The sequence below is a fragment of the Pollicipes pollicipes genome, unplaced genomic scaffold, assembly GCF_011947565.3.
Source record: "Pollicipes pollicipes isolate AB1234 unplaced genomic scaffold, Ppol_2.1 Scaffold_4881;HRSCAF=5763_pilon_pilon_pilon, whole genome shotgun sequence".
In the NCBI taxonomy this organism is placed as follows: domain Eukaryota; kingdom Metazoa; phylum Arthropoda; class Thecostraca; order Pollicipedomorpha; family Pollicipedidae; genus Pollicipes; species Pollicipes pollicipes.
In genome coordinates this window covers 47,565,040-47,587,338 of record NW_023596576.1, presented here as the reverse complement: position 1 = coordinate 47,587,338, position 22,299 = coordinate 47,565,040, and the positions used below count along the sequence as shown (strand labels likewise).

At 50.9% G+C, this 22,299-nt stretch overlaps 1 protein-coding gene and 1 long non-coding RNA gene across 2 annotated transcripts; both read left to right on the top strand.

Annotated features, from left to right (window-relative positions):
* Nucleotides 1-2,197: 2,197 nt before the first annotated feature.
* On the top strand, nt 2,198-20,855 carry LOC119100489 (transcription factor SOX-1). The gene is made up of 10 exons (XM_037223580.1): nt 2,198-2,303; nt 4,566-4,717; nt 9,217-9,324; nt 11,612-11,766; nt 15,034-15,096; nt 15,202-15,688; nt 16,531-16,647; nt 17,191-17,327; nt 20,475-20,531; nt 20,835-20,855. The coding sequence occupies exons 1-10, from the start codon at nt 2,281-2,283 to the stop codon at nt 20,853-20,855; spliced, it is 1,320 nt and encodes a 439-aa protein (XP_037079475.1). The 5' UTR covers nt 2,198-2,280.
* Nucleotides 20,856-20,972: 117 nt separating this feature from the next.
* Nucleotides 20,973-22,046, top strand: LOC119100932 (uncharacterized). Its single transcript, XR_005094481.1, has 2 exons — nt 20,973-21,015; nt 21,273-22,046. It is a non-coding gene; the product is annotated as an uncharacterized LOC119100932 (long non-coding RNA).
* Nucleotides 22,047-22,299: the final 253 nt, after the last annotated feature.

Below are 22,299 nucleotides of genomic sequence, written 5' to 3'. Positions count from 1 at the left end.
TTCATTTGTATCAGGCTGCCATGTGTTTACTAAGAGGCTCTAAAACGTGCGTTTTTGCATAAACGTGCGTCTCCAAGGTCTCTATTGAACTTACACAACTTAGCTTACATGACTGGGGATCAGAGCGTCAAGATGAACATGAACGTCCCCCTCTCCTGATCATTTTAGATATGTGGACTAGACTATCTATTGTTCGGACTATCGTCTCTCCGGCTGTCGTCTAGTGTGCTAGTATGTACGCAGCGTTTCGGCCAGTTAAGTCCCCGGCCGCCATAAGTTCTTTTTGATTCCTAAAAAGAACTGGATGGCGTTTGACATTCAGTGATTTGATCCGTCAGAATTGCTGGAATACGAACCAGGGTCTTCTGATGCATGCAAGTCCAGTGCGTTCTTTTTTAGTCACCGGGCAGAGGTCTCTCTCTCTCTTTCTCTCTCTCCTCTCCTCTCTAGCGCTCTATCCTCTCTATCATCTCTCTCTCTCTCTGCGCCTCTACTCTCTCTCTCTAGGCTCTCTCTCGATCTCATCTCTCTCATCGTCTCTCTCTCTCTCTCTCTCTCTCTCTCCTCTACTCCTCTCTCTCTCTCTCTCTCTTCTCTCTCTCTCTCTCTACATCTCTCTCTCTCTCCTCTCTCTCTCTCCTCTCTTTTTCTATCGAAAACGTGAGTAGAACCATATTTATGGTTTCCGAACGGTGCGGCGTAGCCGAGCCAAGCTACACATAGCTACAGTGAATAGCGAATCTATTCACGTAAAAAAATAAGATGTACCTTGTAAGGTCGCTTACCCATAGCATATCAAAGTCAGGCCTTGGCTGTCAGCGAAAGGCATCTCCAGGGAATCGCCCAAGGTGATGCAACAGCGGAGTGTTAGACGAAGCCATGCCTATCTGAGATAGTTTCATAGGGAAGAAACCAATTGAAATTTGAATTGCAACAAAATCCATTGGCCTAGGATCAGGTATAGAGGTCAGAAGGAGGGCAAAACTGACCTGCTTTTTTACCCGAGACCTTGTGTTTTTCGGGGAGCTTCTGGTGCTCATTTGGAATACATTAATGACAGGTGTGTTAACGAACCTATCAAATCTAATAAATCTGTTAATGACCTCAACAGGCATGTTCAATGGGCTTTTTAAGAACCAGAGTATGCCACAGACTTAAAATGACCAAGTCAACATTTTGTTTTAAATAACATGCCGCCTAGCGCAATCCTTGACGCTTATTCAAATGACGAAATGGGAGCAATTTCGTAGATATTTGGTCATCTTGAGCTTATAAAGGGCAAACAATGTCACTAAATTCATGGAAATGTTGCTTTTGACATCTAGCTTCGCGGCCGTTACATCAGGTCTGTGGACACTTCAGACACCAATCTGGAGTTTTATCTTGTTTGCACTTATTTGACCTAAAGGTCATAATCTGAAACCTCAAATTTTGACACAAGTAAGTTCACGTACAGGTCAATCTATCCTACGAGTCTGGTGCCTCTAGCTTTGAGTTTTCGAGATCCCAGAGGCGGGCAGATTGACTCCCAACCGAACGAAGGGTATTCAGGAGGCCACTCGGGCGCGCGATAAAGCCGAATGAAGCGCGCTAGGTGAAATACACTACGCACGGCCGGCTTGTCACGACAGGTGTGGTGCGAGGGCAAAAGGGCGAAATGTAAACATGACGATATCATTTAAAAGATGCTGGTTGGCAAAGGCGGCATGCAAAAAGGTGAAAAGCTTGCAAAAAAGACGCGCTAAATTACGGGCTGTCTAATGTGATAACGTGCAAAAGGCGTTTCACTTGGCTCAACCTAACGTTTTTCTTTAACACGCCATCATTTAGCACCCACCATCTTGGCGCGGGATTAGACATTTTTTATATTCACATTTGACAAGACGTACTCCAAGACATATTCTTACGTCTCTTATTCGATAAGAAACATTTGCGAAAATTCCAGCGGGAGCTCTTTCCCTCTAGGGAGAGCTCCTGCTTGCGGGATAAAAACCAAGTTGTCATACCACACATATCATACCATGCGTATAGCCTCGCTGTCATCCTGTGTGGGCGTGACGCGCCATTGCAGCCCAACTGGTGCCTTGTGCGGCCGGCACGCTGTGCGCGCTGCGCGGCGGCGCGGCGGCGGCATCCGCGGCGCGGCTGGCCGGCAGCGAGAGCCCGGGCTGCGCGCACGCCGTCGCACCGGACCTAGGTGCGGTGCCCGGCCACCAGCGGGCCGCCGAGCCGCCCGCCCAGCTCGCCACCTCCAAGATCAGGCGCCCTCCCAACGCCTTCATGGTGTTTGCCAACGAGCACAGGTGAGCTCTTGCGCGCCCGGGTTCAACTGAGGTCGCCTACTGTCGAGATTCTAACGAGAGAAGTGCTGTGCTGTTTCTTCGTCTAGTGTTGTAATAATATTTCACGAATTTTTGTTGACCAATCGTGTAGGGGGTAAGCCGCCCCATTATAAGCTCTTAAAAGTCGTATGAGATATTCATTACTTAACCAAACTATGCCAGCCTAGAGGCCACGTTCGCTGCAAGACTCACGCTTCTCAGAATGCCCCAAGCCACATGGTACCCAAATGACGGCCCGCAGAACTCAATCACTTGGGGCGTGCTGCTATTGATGCTCGTGTTACCCGGGTCGTACAATGCGTTACGTGTCTTACGAGCTGCCCGTGCCGTGTTACTCATCGTCGTCCGGATCGTAATTTCGATTGCAAAACAAGCATCGAATCGACACGCATGCATGTTATATAAAACTATTACTATGCAGGCACTATAAACCAACTATGACAGCACTATAAATTAACTATTATGACACTATAAACTAGCTATGGCGGCACTATAATCCAGCTATAACGGTACTATAAATCTACCATGACGCCACCATAAACTTATTATCACGACACTATAAACTAACTGTAACGGCACTTTAAGCTTACTATAACGGCACTCGGAACTCAATTATTTGGGGTGTGCTGTTATTGCCCGCGTTGCTCAGGTCGTGCAGTGTGTTACGCGTGTTATTGTTATCCACGATGTCTAGCCCGGATTGTCATTTTGATAATAGGACAAGCACCGAATCGAAAGTTTTTTTTTGCAACGGTTGGCGAAGTTCTGGCCGTTTTCTAGGACATTTTAAGTTTTGTAGCTGGGAGTATTGAAATATTGTCGAGATGTATGTGATGGAGGTCGTTTATGTCCTTTCTCCGTCACAGCGTTACAAGCCGGCATTCTAACGATCTAAATTGTTATCGAAGACGTTTTTTTGATTCAACCTTTGTACGCTCAGTTAGGTGCATATTTTGTGAAAGTACCAGTATGGTACGGCTCTGGGTAAGACGATGAAGGGAATGTTCACACCTGAAGATGTTGAGGCAAGATCAGATATGACGTAAGCTCAGTTATAACTATCGCTACACCTTTGAGTGGAAAAGACTGCTCTAGACAACCCATTTATCTGTTTATTTAATGTGTCCCTCAGTACGTCACTGTTTGATTACCTTATCGTTCCTTGCACAACATCGAGAGTCAACTGACGGCCGTTGTACATGGAAATCATGCTCTCGAACGCCAAATGTGAACGACTCAGCGAATATAATTGTTAGCCTTGCTTCATGGCCAATAGAATGGCAAGATTTGAGTGGCGTTATTATTGCGTGGTGGATGTCCGGGTGACCTTGGCATAGTTTCCCGAAAAAGTCTGCGTATTCTAGCGGGCGTGTAGCTCAGAAATTAGCGGGGTTTGGATCTAAAGAAGTGCAGGGCTGTCAACTGCACCGAATGCTCTTCAAGATAACCATTTCAGCTTAAGCCCCCATACAAGTGTGGAACACTCCCTTCAACAAACTATCGAGTAGATACTTTAAGCAGTAACAATGCATCACATTGTTACTGCTTGCATTCCTTTTAGTATCAGCTTTACCATACTGCTTCTTCGCAGTTATTAACGCACAAGAGTACGTTTTCGCTTGGGAACCGTCATTTGAGACCCTGGCCATTGGTGAGGTCATCCGAAGTGATGGACTTGTCCAATGCAATGCTGAAGTTGACTTAACTTCGCACCCTGCGACCACTATACAATAAAAAATAATAACTGCCATCAGTCATGCATCGATATTGACGCTATGATGCCAACGGTTCGCTCAAACTTAGTTCCTATCACGTCAAGCGTTAAAAAATCGGCTCCGATGACGCTCTTAGACTTTTTACATCATGCGAATATCAGCAATGCTCATGCAGATTCGTAACGTCGGGGTCATTCGCGGTCATTGTCGTGGCAGATAATGTGAGAACCTCATATGACGTTAAGTCACCCCATGGAGGTAAATGGTGACACGACCGCACATAGCAACGGCCGAGATGTTGTAAGTCACAAACACAAAATATTTCGAGGTAGGTAGACTTTTGCTTAAAGGTCACTTATCGGGCTCTTTGTCCCACTGAGTGTGTCCGCGCTGTGTTCTACCTGTGCCACGCCCGTCAGTGTGACCCGCATCATGTGTTGGCCGCGTCTGCTGACACCGTTACTGTGGGCTGAACGGTGTCATGTGACAAGCATGCTTGCCCCAACAGAAAGCTGCTGGCCCGCGCCTTCCCCAACGAGAATAACCAGGCTATATCCGTACGGCTGGGCTGCATGTGGAAGGCCATGGGCCAAGACTACAAGAGCGTCTATTACCAAATGGCCAAGGACGCAGCGGCGGAACACAAGCGCATGTATCCATGTGAGTTGAGGTACCCATGTGTGAGTATTCATGCCAGTAACCATGTGGGTTTAGTTCGGCCACTTCAGTTGGGAGCTGGATGCACAGAGCCGCACATTTCGTCATGCATGAGGTCTGCGAGATATCATATATGTACAGCTACAGCCGAAATAAAGACCCTTCGCGCTACAGTGCGCCTCACTTCTCAGAGGTCGATTTTGGAACCTTTGGAAGTGTAACGTAGCACAAAACTGCTGTGCGAAACACTCCTGATGCGGGAGCGAACTCTCGGCAGCATACAGATCAGAGGGGTGCAGTGATGGAGGTATGGAAGGGTGGATTTTGACGATTTGGTAGTGAAGCTCGACCGAAATTGAAGTGAGCTAAAGCGGTTGCTTTGCACTCGGCTCTGTCACATGTCAGAAAAAAGGGTGGCAAGCATACGTCGCCATGTTTCGCCTTATTCGGCAGAATGTACGGAAGAGAAAATAAGGAATCGCAGCGGCAGTTTTCTTTTGTTGCCTGTTTTTTGAACATTTAACCCTAACACTTTTGTAAGACGCATTTCTGGGATTACCTCCCCGCTAAGTGGTGCTTGTTGCGTGAGCCCTGAAACCGCCATCCCATCGTGAAACCCCGGGTCAACAGGAGAACTTTACGGCCAAAGCTTAACGTGTCGCATTGCTTGGCCCGCACGTCCTACCCTGAGGGCAGAATCTTCTGACGTCACCTGTCTTTTGCCGCACCCGCTGCTGCTGGCCGCAGTGCATGCTAGCCAGTGGCAAATAATGGGCGCATGAAGCGACTCGAGCCCTCACCGCCACCAGTAGGCGAATCTGAATGCAGGCGTTCCGGCGCGGGCAAATTTAGCATTTCAGGAAGAAACATCGACACCTCCGGATTAACGAAACAACGTATTGTTAAATATGTAATTAATATTGCAAAACAAGAGCAGCAAAGCATAGCAAAACCATGTTACCCGGGCTTAAGTTGGTGGTTGTATCTGACTTTCATTTGGGAATGACGATTGTGACGTTACGCTGAAATTTGAGCATATTGGACCGATTTTGCGAGGCCTTGGACGGAAACACACGGCCTAAATAAACGCATCGATAAACAAAACTGGCGTACCCTTGGGTCTGAGACTTGGTGTGTATCTGAATATTTGGCTGCAGCCAACCAAAATACATGACTGGTCTTGCTAGTGAAAGATTTTAATGCCAGGTCCAAATTCTAGGTTAGATAAACACAATGTATTCAAATATATTTGTGGTGGTCTGATCACCCTTTCCACATGGCAGTCTCACGTAATCTTACAAAAAACTTGGGTCATCTGATTGTGGCATAGTTTATTCTTCTTCCCAACAACTGTGTCGCTTTGTTATTCCGGAGGTGCCAATGTTTTTCCCAAATCGTACCCTAAAAAAGAGCAAGTGATATTTACCTTCATTTTCTCAGTCAGTTACAATAGGTCAATTATTTGGAGCGCCTGCACTCGGATTCGGCTGCTGGTGGTAGGGAGGGTTCGAGTCGCTTTATTCGTTTATTGTTTTGGCTTGTTGGCATGAACTGCGGCCAGCAGAGGCGGGTGCGGCATAAGTCAGGGGATCACTGATGGCCTGCAGGACGAGCAGGGCCAAGCAGGTTAAATTTTCGCCGTAATTCCACGGCAAATTTTTAGTGCTAAAATCATGGATTAGAGCTCTTTGGCAGGTAATGATCATATGGATAGCGGCAGATTTGCATGCATCTGGGGACCCAACAGCTGGAACTGAGCGCGCACCGGGACCGCTATGTGAGGTGTGTGAGTAGCGCGCGGACGAGCACCCCACGAGGGCTCCACGGCCTACTCGTGACTGGCGCATGCAGCCCGCCATGGATGGACGGGGTGTCGCGAGGATGCAGGATGAAGTGAGAGACAGGATAGAAGTGACAGATAATTCGGACATGAGTCACGTTTTGTGCGATAATATACAGAAAGCCGGAAAAGGGTACGAGTTATGATAGAAATAAGACTGGGAATCGAATAATTTACAGCGGCGTCGTATCCGAGCATGTGAATGCAAGTAATATAAAAGCACGGACCAATATGCAAGAACACCGCGAGAAGGGGCCAAAACACAAGCTCATAACGACATTTCGTGTCGCAAACACACTCCAGTAACATGTACCATCTCTCAGCAAATTTTACTACTACAAGTGAGTCAGCCCCTCTGCTGCAACGGGAGTTCTGACGTGGTCAATCCGACAGCGATTCGACGTCATAAGAAAGTTGCATGATGCAATAAAACGATGGCATGTTCAGCAACATATTTTCGAAATGGTGGAATTATGTTCTCTAGAACAGTGTTAAGAGGGAGTGTTCCCTACTTGTAGAGGGTTTGAACTGAAATAACCATTCTGAACATCATATCGTGCAGTTTACAGTCCTGCCCTTCTTAAGACTTAGAACCCCCTAATTTCTGAGCTATTCGCCCGCGAAATGTGCAGACTGCCTCGTGCAGACCATTCCAAAGTCTTTCCGGCATGCATGACGCGACAGAAACGCCACTCCAATGCTGCTACCCCATTGGCTATGCAGCGTTCAAGGCCAAGACAAACAAAATTGTCGAGTCGCTCATGCCCGGTGTGAGCATGGTCTCCAGTTACAACGGACTAAATTGTCTCTCAGTCAGATGTTATGCACTCAGCGCACGCTTCGAACACCAATCACGTTTTGTGTTGCGTTACAAAGGGAGTTGACCATGGGTACTATTTGATACGAAAATCAGGCCTGTAATCGAATAATTGGAATAGCACCATAACCAAGTATTTGAACACAAGTAGCTAGCTTAAGCTCAGGGACAAGTATACAAGCGCGCCACCAGAACGGGCTAAAACACAAGCACATGACAATGTTGTGTTCAGCAAACATCTCCAACACCGTCACGGATATCACTCGAGAGACTGAGGTACTACAAGTGATTGCTAGGGTGCAATTTCGCACTGCCAGTTTGGCAGCTCGTCTAACGCCGTGCAAATTGTTCATGGCACAATCAATCAATGACCTTTTGAACGATATATTTACCAGATAAGGCATTTTTGCTGTCTAGAATAGTATTTTGCACTTGAAAGTGTATTAATAGTTGTAAGTGAGCTTATTTCATCATATATGATGCTTCCTTTCGTACCTTCAAATGTTGAAAATTCCCTTTAACACTTAAAAGCAAACCAATCATCACAAACCCTTCCTCTCACTCTGCTCGCCGCCTCAGACAGCCTCAGACGACGCAAGGGAAGGGGACTCTGGGGTACTCGCCGCGGACCCTGCGCTCGCGAGGTCCGATTCGGTGCTCGCAGGATGAGGGATATGGAAACGTCATTAAGTTTTTCATGCATTTCGAACCCTTGCTTTTTATCTCAAATCAAAACAGTTACGTTTTGTTGCAAAATCAGTTGAACATTTCACTATCAATTTCTGCACACCTTTCTCACAACCATTTAGTAAACTGCTATGTAAAATGTAGGCGTGCTTGTGTATATCGCCTCACTGTTTATTTTTGGTCTTTGACGAATATTTTATTAAATACGATCGCTAAAAATTACCTGTTAACTAAATGCGAAGAAGAAGAAAACGTCTATGATACAAAAAAATAGATCCGACCGATCTAATTTTCTAAGCATGCTCAGAAGTAGACAAAATCTCAGTAAGCATAATTTTGTTTTAGTGCCACCGGATCGGGCGACCTCTACTGATTGAATTGGCATGCATGTGACACAGCACAAGAGTTGGCCGGTTATTGGGAATACAGCACTTGAGCCGGCCCATTGCTGATGATCGTCCCAAGAGTCAGGGGTGTTGTAAGGATTCAGGATAAATTGACGAGTCAGAGCAGCGGAGCGGAGTATGTACTTGAAGTTACGTGTCGAAAGATAGAAAACCCTGTTGGCGTGTAAAACTCCGTCGCGCGGCGTCAGATCGCTGGTGGTTGGTGACGCCACAGCGTCTTGGGCGTGGTTTCAGCCCAATTAAGTCTTTTGATGCGCACGTTTCTCGGACTTGACCTTGCACAAAGTTTCGAGTGGCAGGTTTGTGATCTGCACCTTGAAATGTACTTGATGTAGATGGGAACGGAATAATCAGTCACTTCGCTTCTAGCACGAATTTGAAACAGCAGCATTAGGTTTTCGACATTGCATGACGGAGTAGCGTTATAGACAACCACTCAGCGTCAGCAAAAGCTCTTACTGCCACACATTTGTTTATCCCACACATCATCGAAAAGAATGGTAGCATAAATGCTTTCCACCAATGCAATCCCGTTACAGCAAACAATTACATGCCGAGCACGCTTCGTTGCTCAATGTTTCAGCAGTATTTGAGCCGTGGTCACGGATGCGCCCGCGAAGTTCGAGATGACACGCTGAAGGCGCGCCGTCAAGACCAGGTGGCATCGCTGACCCGCACCCGGCGGTACATATCGTCAGGCTCCCCCAACCTCCCTGACACGCGCACTAAGGGCCGACCGCTGTCTTTTCAGCGTACGTGTACAGCCCGAAGGAAGCGCGCATGCGGAAGCAGGCGCGCGAGCTGGTGCGCCGCGAGAAGACAGCGAGGCCGTCGCCAGCCAGTCCGGTCGCCGAGTCCGGTACGGGCGATGTGTGTAAAACGCGGGTGTCGATTTGTTTTCTTTTGTGAGGTCCCTGCCTCCTCCTCCCCCAATGTTGAGTTGGGCCTGCCCGCACTAATATTGGCTTACCCCCCCCCCCCCCCCCCAATGCCTTTCGCTGGAATATTACAAAGCTCGTGTGTAAAGGATGCTCATAACACAAAGACTGTCTTTTTTTATTTTGCTGCGTATTTGCGTCTTGCACCACTCTTATAACAAAAACCCATCGTTATTCTCACCACAAGATACAAATCGTAACAGCTGAGCAAATAAACAATGCAATAAACTTCACATACCTAGCGCCATAAGACACGCAATGGTTTGTGAGGTTAAAGTGAAAGGCTCTGGAATATGGGGACGACCGAAGTCCTTAATGGATAACCCCGCCCCCGCCCCCACAGCCAACTTGCGTGCCGCCTCCCATGACCGCCACAGAAGAGCGCCATCGGCGCTCTAAGGTGGCGTCTAAAGGGGCGCCTTCGCGTGCCGATCAGAAGGGACGCGTGCGTCCAGTGCCAGCGCCCTGGATCCAATCCTGCATTACTTCTATACTGCTTGAATTAAAGACTTATAAATTACACAAAGATTATGGCCTAAATCCGGTGGGGAGAAAAATGGGGGGAAGGTTATCGGGCCTTCGGTTCACCCCCCCCCCCCCCCCGCCTCCACTACTTTATAAAGATTGACGCCCCTGATATAAAGGGCTTATGACAACCAGCTTCAAACCGCACCGCGGCTCAACAGGTCTTCGATTTTTGTCTCACCCTGGGTTGTTTCGCACCGTCCCGAGCAGAGGTGTTGTTTTCTGGAAGTTCTCGTCCAAAGTCCAATCGAAAGTCCAAGGATGGATCAGCTGTCCAGTCGAGAAGTGTCCCAAAAATCGGCGTGTCACAAAATTTCCAATTTGAAAAAATCGATCTGTTGTCACAAAAGCAACAGCTGTAAAACGGAGATCCAAAAGTCGTGCGAACTGCGAATGTTACGAAAATCGGTGCTCGCGGTCCCATCTCAGCAAGCCGCATAGCCTAAGACATGCGTGCCGGCATGTTCGTTGAGTGTTTCTATCCCATGTTTCAAGAAGTGTGTTTTTTGGTGTGCTTGATCAATAAATTGCTTATGTTCAAGAACGAAATTATCTTTTAAACGAGCAGGATAAGAGAAAGTTCTACATTTGTCTGGGAATTTGAACCGAAACAGCCTTTTGAGAATCATTCGGTGCAGTTCACCATTCTTGCCGTTCTTTGAACCTAAAGCCCTCCAATTTCTGAGCTAAAGGCCTGCAGATATGTGCAGACTATTTCGTGCAAACTATTTCAAGGCTTACATCACACCAAAGGTGTGATGTAAGTTCGCTATTTGCCCTTGACAGGTATGGCCTGCGGCCGGTGGCAGCGGTCCCGCTAAAGGTCAGTTGATGTCAGAGGGCAGGACGGACCGTGCCGAGCATTGCGGCACGTTAAGCTTTCGCCACCAAATTCTGCCGTTGCCTGGAATTGCGCGATCGGATGGTAGGGGTCAGGGCTCACACAACAAGCACTGCTTAGCGTGAGCTCTGATCCCGGAAATCCATCCGTTCAAAGGGTTCGGATCAAATCTTTAAAAAAAGGAACGCCATTTAAATCCTGCCACCCCATAGGCCACGCAGTGCTAGAGGCCAATACATCTGTGGTCAAACCGTTCAGATCTAGCGTTAACAAACGTGGGTTCCAAATGCAGTGGACGTCAGTTGGTCTCCAATCAATGTTGAGCAAGCCGCGCAAGCTCCAATCACGAATCATGTTTTCTGCTGCATAATATAATACCTGAACATGGTTGCTAGTTATTATAGGGAACGGAATGTTGAAAAACATGTTGTGTCATAACCAGGTATGTGAATGCAAGTTAAATTTTGGAACTCAAGAATGAATTTGCAAGACGACCACGAAACAAAGCCAAAACACCAGCACGTAGCGATTTTTGAATCAGCGGATACTTTGAACACCGCTCCTGCCACCCCTCGGCGTGTTGAAATGCCGGATTTGACTAGGATTGCCAGATTTGACTGTGAAATTGCTAGGGTGGCAATTTCACATGGCTTGGCAGCGTCTGAACGTCATGAAAACATTCCATGATGCAATAAAAATGACGTACTCGGGAGCATGTCAACTAAACGTAGAATGTGTGCTGTTAGGATAGCAGCTGGCGGACGGCTTACGATGGGAACGCGCGCCGCCGTGGGTGACGCTGCCGCCACCACCAGTGCCGTCACGCTGACTGTCCGCTGCAGGAGTGACTGATGTAGCGCGCGCGACCGCGAGCGGCATGGCTGAAGGGGGCACCCGCTGCGGCGGAGACGGCCGACCCAGCACGGAGACCAGGGCCAAGCTGATGGAGGTGGCCCAACTGCTGGAGTCGTTCTCAGCCAACGGGCTGTTGCCGGAGGTGGGTCGAAACGGATGGTTTTATCAGCAGGAGAACGAGAGAATAACTCTGTCTTCTTATGGTAGTTTTAAGACTCCGTGTCGTTCCTGGGCTTCTATCACGTATGCATCGCCTCTTAAAGGCCGTCTTTGTCGTGGCCGTTGTCGTCCTCATTTCCCCTCACTATCTTCATGACATACACAAAAAATCACACAACGGGACAGAGCGTTAATGACTACACAGCAGTGCGCTGCGGTGAGTGTGGGTCACGGCTGGCGGCAGGGATAGGCAGGCACCCGGGCGTGGTGGCGGCAGGGGCAGGCAGGTGCCCGGGCGTGGTGGCGGCAGGGGCACGCAGGCGCCCGGGCGTGGGCCGTCATCCGGCACGCCCAGGCACTGGGGAGGTCGGCCGGCACAGCGCCCGACCCGCCGGGCCGTCGGTCGGCGGCGCCGGAAGCGGACGACATCCCTGCGCTCAGCGCGACCACGACCTCGATGCCACCAGAGCGGATGTGCACGACATCCGGCGCGGTGCACAGGCGGGCCGTCGCAAACAGCAGGTGGCGAGGCTTAGAACGCGGATGGACCAGCCTCGGGCCTACTCCACCGGACCGCGCCATGCGGTCGCGGAGAATACGCGCAGACGGCGGCGGCGCCAGACGCTGCCCGACGCCCGATATCAGCAGAGGGATCACCCCCGGCCATGTCATCGCAGGCACCGCGACCTCGGCCGCGTCAGTCAGCCACAAAAACAGCCGTCACCGCCACCCCCACCAATCGCCTGGGCCCAGCGTAAACCTATGTTACTGTTATATATATATATATATATATATATATATATATATATATATATATATATATATATATATATATATACATATAACAATTAGTGTAAAGTCCAGCGCGAGTAATATATTCCACAATGATCGACCACCGAATCACAAGCTCGCTATGACTGAGAGCCTCATGGTCAATGCCTGGGCACTTCGCGCAAGTAGTTCCGTCCTATAAGGCGAAAGTTCAATGGACAGTTTCCATCATTTAATTGAATATGAGCCATGACATGACAGTCCCATACGTTCTATGTAGATTCTAGTCTTTCTGTTCTTTAGTTTTTCCCCATGTAAAGTGAAACCTCACTGAGAAGCGGCGTCATTTAATCGAAAATCAAACATGAGATGACAACTCACAAAACGTGGGACAAACGTACCACGCATGGTTAGTCAGTCTTATTTAGAGCGTTTCTTGAACTGCCTAAAAACTGCATACATTCGTCAGGCAAATAATGTAAATAATGGCGATTACAAAAGGTGCTTGAAGCCGGGTGGATATTTCAAATAACGACTAAAATTTCAGTTAGACAGCGTAATGCTGGTGATTTGAGGGACGATGCAGGGAAGCCGGCAATATGTAAAACACGTTCTTTTTCCTAAAATGCCGGGTTACCCTAGACTCCGAAGACATTACAGAAGCATGCAACTTATTTGAGAAAAGTGCTTACCGTCCTCTAACGTACAAAAGCGGATCAAGCCGGCTACGTCCAAGGAATGGAATAAGGTTGAAACGCCAATAAGTACTGATGTTGATTCACAAACACACAGACAAGCTGTCATGCGGTCAGTTCGCGGTCAGTCATATGGTGGACATCCGGTCCCAGGCGGTGGTCATCAAGGTGGGCTCAGACAAGGAACATCCGAAAGAAGGTCCTTTATTCCGCCACTTCTTTTTTACAGAACAAAACCCAGTATCATGGTTTTTGCCACACTGCTTTTGGCAGGCATGATTTGAAGCTTCAGAATTGGTTTCTGTCTAAAATGCCGTGGCAAAAAGTTATCTTTTAACAGCAGTTGGTGAAATCCAGGCATGTGAAAACTTTGGTACATTATAGCCATGGACTAGAATTCAAAGTTCTGAACAGCCTATGCCCACGCCATGTTTTGATCTGTTAAGTGTGGAGGCAGATATTCTGGCAATTAAACAAAATGCCTAACCGCTATTTTCGTAATTTTGTGACTATTGTAACTTGGCTTCCCTAGGAGAAAAAACGTTGAAAACGATAACTAGTGTTAGGAAGCTAGGCAGTCTCGGCAGTGTAGCTCTAGCTAGGTGGTCTCGGGAGTGTAGCTCTTGCAGTGTTGCCGTGTAGCTCAAGAGTGAGCTACACGGCAGATGAGTCGTTTAGTAAAATTGTGCACCAGTAGAAAACAGTAATACGTGTAAATCTAGCACAGTAGCCAGGACATTTCCTTATCTCCAGAAGGTGCTATGTGAATAAAGAGGGAACAAAGTACTTTATCACCACCCCCGCAATCTGGTCGTCGCGCTGGCCTCCCAGGAAAACTTACTTGGTTTACCCCGACCCTACCAGTCATAATTTTTAAAACATTCCTTTGCCTGTAATACATGAGTTTCGTTGGAATTAGTACTCGGAAGATAAACCGTCTTGAAACCCGTACAAATCCACTGAAAATTGAGCTCCCATCAACCAGGGTTACAGCACACCGACAACGGGTATGTGATAATGTTTACATTCTGCAAATGCACAAACATAATGACGGTAGAACGTCGTACTCAAAATCGATGCTTGATGAGTGCAAGGACTCGGGGCGCAGGTTCGCAAAAGCAGTTCAGCGGAATAAACTGCAAACAAATAACGCCTACCTAAAACGCAAACCATTTCCTCCGGGATTTGGCCCACATACTTCCCAAAACTAAGAGCGGGTGGGGGCTGGATTCGAAGTTGGTGAGCCTGGAGACCCCGTCCCTCCCCCAGCTGACTGGGAAACTATACCACTGGTAAGCATCTCATCAAGTTTGCGTGTAAGGTCTGACGTGTACGCATTTGCGTGCCCATTGCGCCTTTATTTTGTATTGTACCTCAGCGTCATCAAACCGTTTTTAAAAGCGCCCAAATCCACTGCAGATAGCAAGCCTATGAACCAGGGGTAATAGAACTTCAGCAGTGGGTATGCCTTAGTTTTCATATTTTTTAAGTTCACTGAACTTGCCGTCTCAGAATATTCATTGTTATTCTGCTAAGAACTGCTGCTTAATGAGTGCAATATTCTTTAGCTACGGCTGCGTGGAAAGCCAGCAACGTGTGCGTATCTGTGCGCCAATCGTGTCATGTTTTGCATAATGAACCATGAGAACGAGACTGAGCTGTCGCCCCATGGCGCCAACCTCTGGGACATGCGTCAAATTACGCGGTGGGAAGGCAGCTGTCGTGTAGACCACAGCCGACCAGCGCACAGTGACGAACGCCGCTATGTTGAATGCTGCCGCCAGACCCAGCGACGACTGTCAGCGCCCGTGAGCCGGTCAGAAACCTCCGGCGCCGGACCGCCGCCGGCAGGCGGCGCCGACCTGACCGACCCGCCGGCCGCGGCGCCGCTCCAGGTGCGGGCGGCGGCGCCGCGGGCGCACGGCGGGCGCGCGGGGCCGGCGCCGCCTCAGGCCGCGAGCGCACGGCACGACGGCATGTACGGCGGCCCGCTGAGCCCCGCGCACGGCCAGCCCTTCCACGCGAACGCCGCGCAGGGCCCGACCTTCCACGGAAGCTTCCCTCAAGGTCTCGTCATCCACGGAGACGTCGCGCACGGCCAGGCCGCTTACGAAGATAGTGCGTGTGGCCAAGCCGTCCATGGAGACAGCTTCATGTATGGCGTCACTCAAGGAGAAGGTCTCGCCATCGGTCAGTCCATGCAGGGGGACGGCCTCGTCCACGGCCAGCCGGCCCAGTACGACCCCCTCACGCACGCCTCGCTTGACTATGGCGAGCACGCGCTGCGCGGGCCCGTGAGCCTGGCCAATCACGTGGTGCTCTACCCTGCTGGTCACGGCAACCCACTGGCACAAGGCCCTGTCAGCGGCGGTGGTCACGTGACCGACGCTGCGCACTGGTGCGCAGATAACCGGCTCGAGTCCCAGCATTGGACAGCAGGTGGGTCAGTTTGACAGCGATACATCCTCATCGGAAGCCGTTCCGTGCCGAGCAATATTTCGATTTAATGCGTGCCTTATGCCTGGCCAGTTTAGAGTCGGAGACATTGCCTATCTAAAATTGCTGACTTTTCAATTTGCAAATCGTAGTTTGCCAATCTTTACCATTTGAAATAGACGCTGTATTTCTAGCCTTATAATATATGTCTAGTCCTATAATGTCGCACCAAAGACAGCTCACTTAGGCAGCCAGGCTGACTTGCAAAACTGCCTTCTTTTCTATTACCAAAGGTTGATAGCAATTCAACTCCATCAAATGGACTTTGTGTTAAAGCCTAGCAGCTAGAATACTGCCAGCTTTGCACCAGCGTATTGTCAACTCAGCTATCATGTTGCCATGCCAAGATATACACGCGTTACAAAAGCGCTAACAACACGACTGAAAAGCGGTGTAATAGAAACAAACACTCGTTCCATATTGTTTAAATATTCCAGCAGGGTGATGTTTAGAACTTTTAAAACATTGGCAGCCTGTCGAACTGTTGCCAGTTTTCCGAGCACGAATGGATTCGGCACACTGCCAGAGTTAAGCATACCGGCTGAACACTGGGAGCATGGCTTAGACCGTGCTGCAGCTATTGTTCACGGCTACAGGTAATGCCTGGTGACCACGATGGCGGTAGACCTGCATCGAGTACGAGTCAGCCGACTGTTCGCACCTCGCACTGTGACCCAGAGTTGGATGAGATCAGTGGCAGCGGCTGTGACGGCGCCAGGAGCGCTGCCAGAGCCGCGCGTCAGCCCGCGCGGCGGTGACCGGAGCGGCAGGCGGCTCTCCCGCAGTGCGCTCCGGCCTGCTGCTGGCCGCCTCGCACCGGCACGCCGGCGGCTGCTGCCGGCCGGCCGGCGTCTGGGCCCAGAACACCGGAGCGCCCTGCGATAGGACGCTGCCGATCGCAGGTCAGCACCGGGCGGCACCGGCACCGGCACATGGCGCCGGCGATGGACATCTGATGTGTGATTATACTGCATCTCTCCCCCGCTTGTTCTTTATCTTTACAATGTCTTTCTGCCTTTCTGCCTGAGTACTCCAAAACTACTGTCCCACCTGTCTTTCTGCCTGAGTACTCCAAAAAATAAGAGAAGGCTACGTACATATCATACAGGGCTAACCCTCTTTCAGTAGTACATACTGGCCGTGATTGCCATGCTGTACCCGTGCACACCAGCACCCGTGTCAGCCGCGAGAGACAATGTCGCGCCGTGCAGCCCTGCCGTCGCCTGTGGCGACCCCCTCTGATGGTGCTGGGGCCGGCCAGCCTGGCCAGAGACGGGGCCGCCGGCTGAGGCCTGCCGCCAACAACTACGAGTAGAGCCAGGGCTCACGGAAATGAACGGTGGCCCCGGATGGAGCTGCCCTCGCGTCACGTGTCAGTGTCACATGCCACGTGACACGCCAGCTTGACGCATCGTGTGACGCGTTCTTTACGACGGCGTCGGTAGCGGCCTCGGCACCCGGGGCCCTGTTGCAAAGCCCCGTCTTCTCCGGCGGCCGGCTGCCGCGGCCGCAGCCGGTCTACTCACACGAGTCAGGGTCCCGCTGCAGGGTCGCCGCCTGCTGCGAAACGGCTGCGTATCAGGTGAGCCCGCCCCGACCCGCTTGTACGTCTTACCGGCCGATGACCTACGAGGCCGACCGTGTGTGTCAGGTGGGCCCTTCTGGACCCGGCTGTAGGTCTTACCGGCAGCTGACTTACCTGACCACTCGTTCGATTCTCAGACGTTTGGTTAGATTTGGACGGCAGAAAATACTCTGATGCTTTCTGGAGACCTGTGGCTTTCTCAATGCAATTCACTTGGTATAAGCCACAAAACAAAACAAACTTTCGCATTTATGCGATGGTTTAACGGTCAAGTTTTCATTGTATTTCATGCCCTGGAACAAACTTTTTTGGAATTATCCGTGCTCATTGGTATTCAGCTATGGAACCAATATATTGGACGTCGATATTTTCCGTGTCAGTATTTTATGGTGTCAACATTTTGCGTAGTAAGTTTTTGAGGGTTGATATCTAGTGGTCCTTAATTTTGCGGTCCCCATCTTGCCTATTGATTTTGGTGTGTCAATGTACTGCCGGAGAAGCATGGATTTAGCATGCACCAAACTATGCTACGCTCTTTCCAAGCGTTTCGTCTAACGCATCGGCCGGCTAATTTATCGATAAGCGGGTCACTGCGATGTTGCGATTCACGTAGAAACAGATGAAATGTTTGTATCGCCTCCACATACCTGTTAAATTGCGCTTGAATACGAACGGAAGAATTAGTGCCGGTAACCCAAAGCCACCCGAACATGGGTGCCGGCGCATGCTGGGGAAACTTCGGTCACCATCCGTAGCGGCGCGCGGAAGCCAAACAGCAAATCCAGAGCACATCACTGCTTTGATGCTAATCTGCTGACTGGCCTCCGCGTCCGTGCACGAAAAAGCAGGTCAACTTTCTAGCATGTCACGCCGGAATGGTCGCCAGCAAGTGGAGCCGTTCACGCGTGACAGGGCAACTTCTATCTTAGAGGGCTGTAGTGCCGGCTAAAGCCACCGTTGTGGGCGCACGGCACGCGCACCGCCGTGGGAAGATTGTCAGGAGGTCAAGTGTGGACGGGGGGGGGGGGGGAGGTCTCACACTTGGCCAGCGTGACAGAGCGTACACTCGCACTCAGCGAGGCGTCAGTGGCGAGAAAATGTCCTCGCGAGCGTCTGGAACAGACGAACGCCTCGCCCAAGTCAGGTCGTTGCCCTGGTTTGAAGGCTGCGTTGTGCTAACCTCTGCGGCACGCAACTTTAACACGCGCTCGGGTGGGGTGGAGGTCACATTGACCCCCGCCTCCGAAGGTTTCTCCAGAATGATTTCCGAACGGCGCGGCGTAGCCGTGCCAATTTTTTCATAGCTGTAAACAATCGACTAACAGATCGTTTTGCATTAAAAATTTAGATGTCCCTTGTAAGGTCGCTGACGTATGGCAGGTCAAAGTCAGGCCACGGTTTCAGCGACGGAAATTTCTAGGGAATTCTTCACCCTGATCCAACAACGGAGTGTTAGACGAGGCCATACATCTCTGAGATGCTTTCTTAGGCAACACAACAGTTGATGAGAAAATTGAATTGAACTAAGGTCAGGTATGAAGGTCACACCAAGGTCAAAACCAATCTGTTTTACTACTCTAGGGCTTGCTGTATGAAATCGTTTCTGGCGCTCGTTTTGAGTTAACTGATGGCAGGAACCGCATTATACATCTTCCATTGACTTCTTAGAGGTCAAAATAAGACATTGACCTAGAATGACCCAGGTCAACATTTTGTTTTAGGAACATACTGCCTAGCGTAATCTTTGTCGCTTAGTCAAATGCAAAACGCAAAGCAATCTTGTGTGATTTTTGTCGTCTTGACCTTCAAAAGGTCAAAAAAGGTCACTGACCTTAGACGAGAATGTGACCTTTTGCTTATTAACGGTTATCTACGTTCTGGGGGCATTTTTCGAGACCAACCTGAAACTTTACCTTGTTTGACCTTTTTTGACCCGAAGGTCATGCCCTAGGAGCCTGAAACTTTGACTTGAGTGAGTTAACGTACAGGTCAAGACACCCGGTAAATTTGGTGTCTAGCTTTCTTAGTTCCCGAGATCTCAGGGGAATTGACAGGGAGGGGGGGGGGGTCAAATTGACCCTCCCCCACTCGAGCGAAGGTTGTCTAGGTGGCCACCCGGGCGCGTGTTAACAGGATTGCAGGCATCTGAAGGGCTAAAGGTGTCCTTTGCTGGAAATTGTACGTCGTAATGAACACAACTGATGGCCGAAGGCTTATAGGAAGTATTCCACATTTCATTGGGGTTTTGAACTGAAATAGCTATATTAAATACCTTTCGATGCAGCTCACGGCCATGCCCTTTGTAAGACCTAAAACCCTCTGGTTCGTGAGCCTAAAGGTCGCAAAAATGTTGGAGGGTAATCGTGGTACAGCATTTCAAGGTAACCTTAGGCCGCATTACGTCATAATAACGTCATCCAAACCCTGCCATTCCATTATCCACGCGCGGATCGCGACCAAGAAAAGTAGCATTGTCAGGCTATTCATGTATGGCGTTCGTGGGCGCAATTTCCAGACATAATGGCTGTCAACTGGCTCTCGGTCAATGCTATGCATGGTGCGATGGCACAATCAAACAACGCATTGAGGAGCCTATATACTAAATAAAGATATTGTATTGTCCGGAGCAGTCTTTTCCACTTAAAAGCACACCAACAGATATAAGTGATATTTTCATCATATCTGATAACCGATTCAATATCTTCAAATGTGGAACACTTCCTCTTAAGTTTGCAGCGTGACTCCACAAGGAAAGCACTACGGCCAGGACGGTGCACACGCCGATGACACGAGATGCATGAAACTAAACGACTTAGGGATGTAGTTTCCTGTTCACTTGGGAAGGGTTGAGTTTCCTCCCCGAACTTGTGGTTCTAGCCGCCCCCCTCCCCCCCCCTCCCCATCTTCGAGAAGTCAGTGGACCAAATCTGGAAAAAACACGTTTGTTAACGTATTTGGAGGTGGTACACATAATTTTTCATCGTTCAGCGCTCCCCACCCATTCTGTGAAACTACGCCCATGACAAACTGCCATACTGCCAAAGTAGGCCCCCGCCAGCTGCGTTTTCCTGCTGGCACTGCCCGGTTGCGAGCGGCAGTGGCGCTCCGCTGCCGGCGGCTGACAGGCGCGGCCGTCGGCTGCAGTGGTGCGGCCCGGCCGTGTTCGGTCCCCCGGAGAACGGCTCGCCGCAGCTGCTGCCCGCCCGCCACGGCCCGGCCACCGCCGCCGCCGCCGCCGCCCTCCCCTCGTACGCTCTGCAGGTGAGTGTTCCTAGTGTAGCGGAGACGCGTGACTTCACTACTCGCCATCACGTCGACGCGGTGACTGAGCGAGTGTGCGCATCCCAGTCTCTGCGTGTACGTCTGCCAACACTACTCGCGCGGCCGCGACCGTGCGCGCTTGCGTGCTTGGGTGATCGCGCGTGCGCCCGCCCGTCCGAATGTACCGTTAGTTCGGCGTCTCAACCGGCGGTGCCAAGTCGGACGCTCGGCGTCCACCGACAGCCCGAAACGTGCTGGTCGTGACGTCACTGCGCGGCCAGGCGACGCTGTACCAGCCGGCGGCGGGCGGCGGCCCGAGCCCGGCCCCGGCGGCCGACTGGTGCCGCCTGCCGGCACGGCTCGGCTTGGCCGGCCGCGCCCGGACGCCTCCCGCCGGCCACCGAGCTCCGCCTCTGGACGGCAGGTCAGCTGTCCGCCCGCCCGTCCGCGCTCTCGCGTGCGTGTGCGTGTGTGTGTGCGTTGTGCCAGTTGTTGGTTGCAGCGTCGGCATTGTAACATCTGCAACGTGCACAGCGAGACAAACCAAGTGGAAAACGCAGTACCTTGTCGTGACCACCAAACTGAAACTGCGCTAGTCAAACCATCGCCAACACGGCCAGCCGAGACGTTGGCCTGTTGTGGCATGGCTGGCGCGACGGCTGACGGGTGTCGTGTGCGCAGGGTCGCCTGGAGGGCCGAGTCGGTCGCTCAGCGAGGAGCAGCGCCCTCCGTCCAGCGGCCGCCAACCGGCGCCCTGTGGGCCCTGCCAACAGACTACCTGCGCGCCGCCCGCAGTCCCAACATCGAGGACCTGGTCAGCGCCGGCGCCGACTCGCTGTACCTTTGAAAGGTTACCGGCTCACTGTCACGCAGTCGGCGTCGCCTCGCTGTATCTCTGACCGGTGACAGTGTGGCAAGTCACCAGCACGCGCGTCTCATGGTGTCCTTTATCAGCGGTGGCTCACCTCCGGGGCGGAGAAAGCAGCCGGGAGCATCTTCCGTTCCAGACGTCTGATCGGATGGCGGCATGGTTTTAAGGACTCGTCGCCGCTCGACGGCCGTCCCACTGCCACCATTACGTATTGAGTTCCTCCCAGTTAATATAGCGTGTGAGACCCGACAATGAGAAGTCCAAAGTGCTCCAGCTTTCGTCATTGGGCAAAGAAGGGCAGGGGTTGCCCGACCTCGTTCGTTCCATTCACCCGCGCCTGCGACGCGCCACGTTTTACGACCAAAAGGCCGCGCCGGTCGCCGGCTGGTCAGTTTCCGTTGCCTCTGTTCGTGTTTAATGCGTTACCGCTCAGCTCGTCCGCGGGCAGCGCCAAGTAATCCCTTTTTACGCGCGTTTTCTAGTTCATGTTCCAGTTGCCAGTTCGTTCGCCGGCTTGCAATGAATGCTTTATCTTTTCGTTTAAGCACGACACCGGAATAAAGCAGACGACTAGGTTACTTCGAGATTGCGGGCTGTACTGAGCAAACCGACTGCGACGGAGACGGCGCGCGGCCAGTCGTCGCTGCCTTGTGCATGCCGCTGCCCTCGGTGCTACCCCGCGGCCCCAACTGAAGCACGCGTAGCGCCGGCCGCAGACTGGTGGTCCCCGTCCGCTATCGGCCGCACTGTACGCTGCCGCTGTCGGTCATCAGCTCCTGTTCGCCTGTGCGGGCTGCAGCTCACGGCTACGTCACGAACTGCTGACCTCCCATTAAT